General features: G+C 48.6%; 1 protein-coding gene across 1 annotated transcript; it reads left to right on the plus strand.

Moving 5' to 3' along the window:
* Positions 1-1799: 1799 nt before the first annotated feature.
* LOC100904780 (GAS2-like protein pickled eggs) lies at positions 1800-3889 on the plus strand. Its single transcript, XM_029112889.1, has 6 exons — positions 1800-1898; positions 1985-2225; positions 2352-2516; positions 2641-2867; positions 2977-3084; positions 3201-3889. The coding sequence occupies exons 1-6, from the start codon at positions 1800-1802 to the stop codon at positions 3414-3416; spliced, it is 1056 nt and encodes a 351-aa protein (XP_028968722.1). The 3' UTR covers positions 3417-3889.
* Positions 3890-4881: the final 992 nt, after the last annotated feature.

The following is a 4881-nucleotide window of genomic DNA, read 5'->3' on the forward strand; positions in this document are numbered from 1 at the left end:
CCAATGGGGGTATGGCAGGGGCCTCACGGGTGTGGCTTCGTACTTTCGCGAGCTGCTTGACAGACTGTTTCGTCTGACGGACCGGCGACGATCAGTCTTTCGTCGGCCAGGCTCGACACTTTCTTGACATCATCAGCACCGTAGATGCGTCGTGAGAATGACTGACGCAGCGGAGTCCTGAATGCTCAAAAAGGAGCCAACTCTATGAGCACCGAGAACGCACGCAAGCCGCTGACTCGGGAGTGCTGAGGGGACAATCGAAAATTTGCGCTCAAATAAGAATGAGCAAGAAAGTAATGATGTCCCTCATGACTAATTGTAAGCCTGCGAGCGAAGCTTCCCTGGTAAGGGATTGGCTGAACCTTAGCAAACAGGGTTCGGGTCTCAGCTCAGTGAGTAATTGTGACGCTGATGCTGTTGACCTGAATCATAATTTCCACACTGGAACGGCAACCTGAAGCTTGAACGCCGAGCTGAAGTCTTTCTGGACGACGGATCAGGGAGAACAAAGCAGCTCTTGTTCCGTTTATTGAATGAATGCATAAGCTGCGCTGTCGTCCAAAACCACGACGTCTTACACAATGAAGTTATTGTGAACGAGTGGAGCCCCTCTCGGTAGCGAGAAGACAATCGGAAATCTGCATGGCAAACCCCTTCCCAAGGGAATTCTGAAGGGATCCGTGTGAGGTCGTCTCGGACTGGAATGTGTTCTGCCATGATATGTGGAAACGCCTGAAGAATATCCTCCAGATAAGACCGTCGTTTGAGTGGGTGGGTGCTATCGCAAAATCTACTCGAGATACGATTCCTTTGAATTTTATCGCATTGACTCGTTGGGGAGTACGAACGAGATAGAAAGAAGATCGACGTTGATAGGGAGCTTTCTCGAATTATCTCGAAAGCGCTCATATTGGCTCATGTGGCACGTTTTTGGCGAGGCGACACCGTACCGGCAAGTACCGACAGCGAGCTCCACAGCCGTCGCCCACGTCTCACTCTCGATGGCAACAGCTTCTGCCAGCATCGGAATTTGATTTGAATTTCTCCAAAAACTGCCGATTGACCGAAACAGAATGTCTGCCGTCGTTTCTCTTCTCGCTCAGAGTCCTCATTCTTGGTTTTCACCGACGCAGCTCGAGACAGAGTCTCTCAATTGCTCGCTTTCCAGCGGTAGCTGGTGGGCGGGAGACCCTTATATTGGATTACACCAAGGTCCCCAGAAGAAGATCGCGCCAGAATTCTTCTCTAAAAGAGTCTTCGAATTCACCCACTCGATACGATGCATGAAAAGTAATCGAATTCATTATCGATGAGTCGGTTCGATTGGTTTCGGCTTCGATCGAGTGCGCTCAGACCGAGCTGAGAAATCGAGCAGTTCCGGATTTCGGGTGCTGTTTCCCTGCTACAGTCAACAGTTCGAGTGCAGACATACGATCCCGAGAACAGTCAAGCGTTTCGTTCTCCTGTGATGTCTTCCATGCTAAGAATCTGCCATCCTTCCTCCGAACGAACTTAGGGAACCGAAAATAGTTTCGAGACATCATGTGATGATGATATGATCATAAAAAATTTTAGGTAGTTGAAGCCACTCAATCCTCTGTGCGGTTCCTTTGGTGAGAGCTAGGCATCCGAGCTCAATTACGGAACTCTAATTCTGTAGCCTTTCGTCATTCATTGAAGCGTAATACTCGTATCTAGAGCCTAGAAACTGGAATATCAATATGATACTCAGACGGCCTCCTTGAATTACAGGTTGCTTGATTTTGATTGAAAAGTTAGGTCGGTCTCCTGCAACGAACATGTCGACCGATATCGCCGTGAGTTTGGGGGCGATCAAGGTGGACACTAGGAGTTTGAAACCATTCAAATCGTCAGATGAATATTTGTGGGCCATGAAGGTGAGTAGGCGAGTCGAAGTGTCTCGAAATCCGGTTCCGAATTGAAGAGAATTGCCACCCAGTCACGGCTTCACTTGGACTTTCAGGAAGATTTGGCTGAATGGTTCAATGACATGTACCAGGTCGACATGGATGCGTTCAACTTCTTCGATAAGCTCGAAGATGGTGTCATTCTATGCAGACACGCGAACAACATAATCGACAGCGCCGAAAATATGAAAGTCGTAAAAGTAACAAAGGTCACCAAGCTCAACGGCAGCCCAACCTTCAAGGATCTCAAGGCAAGACAGTTCCGAAGATTCACCTACAAGAAAAACGTGCAACCAGGTATGTGAGGTGTCGGGATGGGAAGTCCGCGGGGAATGATATGCTTCCCATGGAGAGCGGGATTCGATCAGAGAGTCCCAAGCCAGGAGACTTCCGCCGTAAATCTCAACTTCCCCTCGCTTTCAGGCTCATGGATTGCGCGAGACAACATATCTCATTTCATCGAATTCTGCAACGACCTACACATAAACGAGTGTCTCCGTTTTGAAACAGATGATCTCGTTCTTCGCAAAAATGAGAAATCAGTAATCTTGTGCCTTCTCGAAGTCGCGCGGCACGGCTTCCACTTCGGTGAGACTCGATGGATGGATGCTATCAGTCACAGAATTATTTCTGTGGATAGACGAGAAGTCACCGAATGTTGTGATTTCGAAAACTGAACCGGAACCTCTCCCAACAATGCGACCCTTTGCAGGAATGAAAGCTCCAGTCTTGGTCAAGATGGAGTTTGAAATTGATTCTCAACTCGCCAACCGCACTTCGTCCCCTGAGTCGAATGCAAGTTCCGGACGGTCAACACCGACCAAAGTCAACAATGAGAACAAGACTGCCAACGGTCAGTGTTCTCCTCCGAACTCGCTCCAGTCGCCTTTGCCCAACGTACAAACAGTCACAAACGATCTGCGAACGCTTCATGAACGGGTTAGTGATATGATCGCGTATGCTCCGCGGCGGTTTCTTTGTGTCATTCCCTGCGTGACGAATTTACCGCGAGGCATTCCTGCAGCTGACTTTTGACCCTAACCCTCAGGTGGTGGAGCTGCTCGCTCAATGTACCTGCCCCACGCAATTTCCCATGATCAGAGTCCGAGAGGGACAGTACAGGATCGGGGAATCGAAGATGCTCATTTTTGTCAGGGTAAGTGGAAACGGGAACATTTAGATCAGCTTCCGGTCATCGGAGATCTCCTACTCTCGCACCGGCAGCGCCCATCTCTCCGAGCGAACTCGATATGAGTCTTATTTTATTCTCAGATTCTCCGCAAACATATCATGGTTCGCGTCGGCGGTGGCTGGGACACGCTGGCTCATTTCCTGGACAAACACGACCCATGTCGCTGCCGCTTCGGACATCGGGAAACTACTCCCGGCGTGCGAATGGAGAAGCCTGGGGATCATCAGATGGTGAAGCACATAGAGTTCAAACGGATCATGGCTCCAGCTCCCGCCCCAAAGGAGCCCTGGAAATAGAATTCCATAGGGAATCGGTGCAATCTTTCTCGTGCCGTGTTCGTCAACGGGGAAGCAGAGCTCAAGGGGGAATCATATTGAAAAACGTGCCACAACTATGAGAACTATAGCCTGGGATGTGTGTTGAAATTTGATTATCTTTATTAGCTCGCCTACATCCCCGGAAAGCTTAGTAGTGGATACCTTGCAGAGTTTCTCAAGATGCCATCACACAGGAATGTGGTCGTGTGTGTGTAAATAAAATAATTTCAGTCGAGCGAGCAAGAACGATCCGTACCTTAAGTTCAAGTTTGGACAGCAAGGAAATCTCATTCAGAATCAATGAGTCAGAGATGTCGGGATTCGATGTTATTGGTAGAATGTATTTGCTAGAACCAGTCCTTCGAGTGAAGTCCGAGCCTCCACCTTCAGTGGGAATGTTCGGTCACGTTCGAGGGCGGCGAAAGCGGTCGAGATGCAGCCGAGTTTTCCTGGTTCAATGCGTCTTCAAATTCGTGGGAGGGGAAAATGGAAAGCCAATGCTCCCTCCTCTCGGAACCTTGTTCGACACATAGGTAGACAACTCTCGGGATGGCCTATAACTCCTACCTTTGTATCAAATGCAGCAAGTCAATGAGCGTGTTCGCAGATTCATTATATCTGTAGATAATAATCTCTGTGGTCGGGATTGTGCTTTTAAGAAAACAAAGAAATGTTGGAATATAGAGCTTTAATATCGAGTACCGCATAATTTAAAAATAAAGGCCAAGATATGTATTTTATTTCCGTAGTCTTCCTGTCGTTCTTATACATCAAAGATCTCTGACACATTTGAATGCGATGAGCAGAGAGAGCTTGCGGACGGGGGAGAATGATCAGAAAGGAAGGATGGGATGGACAGGCGGACATAAAATTCGAGAGGATGGGAGATATCACGGAGCACGGAGAATTTCGCGGAGAAACTAAGAGCGCCTCCCGTGTCCCACATAGGAAAACCGTGTGTGAAACCCTCCTGCTCACTCATTTGACGGAATTCGCCGTCACCGATTACGATTTCCATCTGAAGCTAGAGCTCTCGTAGACTCTCCGCTCAATGCTCTCGCGCGGCTACTTCGGCTGGATATGACCTCGGCTTTGATCAAGTAGCTCAGTCCGGAATATTCTCTCGTGTGCTCCACCGCACGAACTGATCTTTATTCAATCGAAAATCTCTTATCAAATACGCGGAAGCATCCGATGCGGAGCCTCATCTGGGTCACTTTCAAACATTGAGCACTACGGGTATAGGATCGGGTGAGAAAAATCTGTCCCGCATCCATACATATATCTCTCACAAACTCCCCACTCGGAGGAGAGCCCGATACCCACAGTGTAGCTGCTTCGAATATGCTGGCAGAATTGATCCGCATCAGAGCGCGGATCAGCCTTTAGATGAGGTTCTATTTGTTCTGTACGAAGCCGAGCATATCCAAGGGAAGAATGGCGT

Source organism: Galendromus occidentalis, unplaced genomic scaffold, assembly GCF_000255335.2.
Source record: "Galendromus occidentalis unplaced genomic scaffold, Mocc_1.1 scf7180000077532, whole genome shotgun sequence".
In the NCBI taxonomy this organism is placed as follows: domain Eukaryota; kingdom Metazoa; phylum Arthropoda; class Arachnida; order Mesostigmata; family Phytoseiidae; genus Galendromus; species Galendromus occidentalis.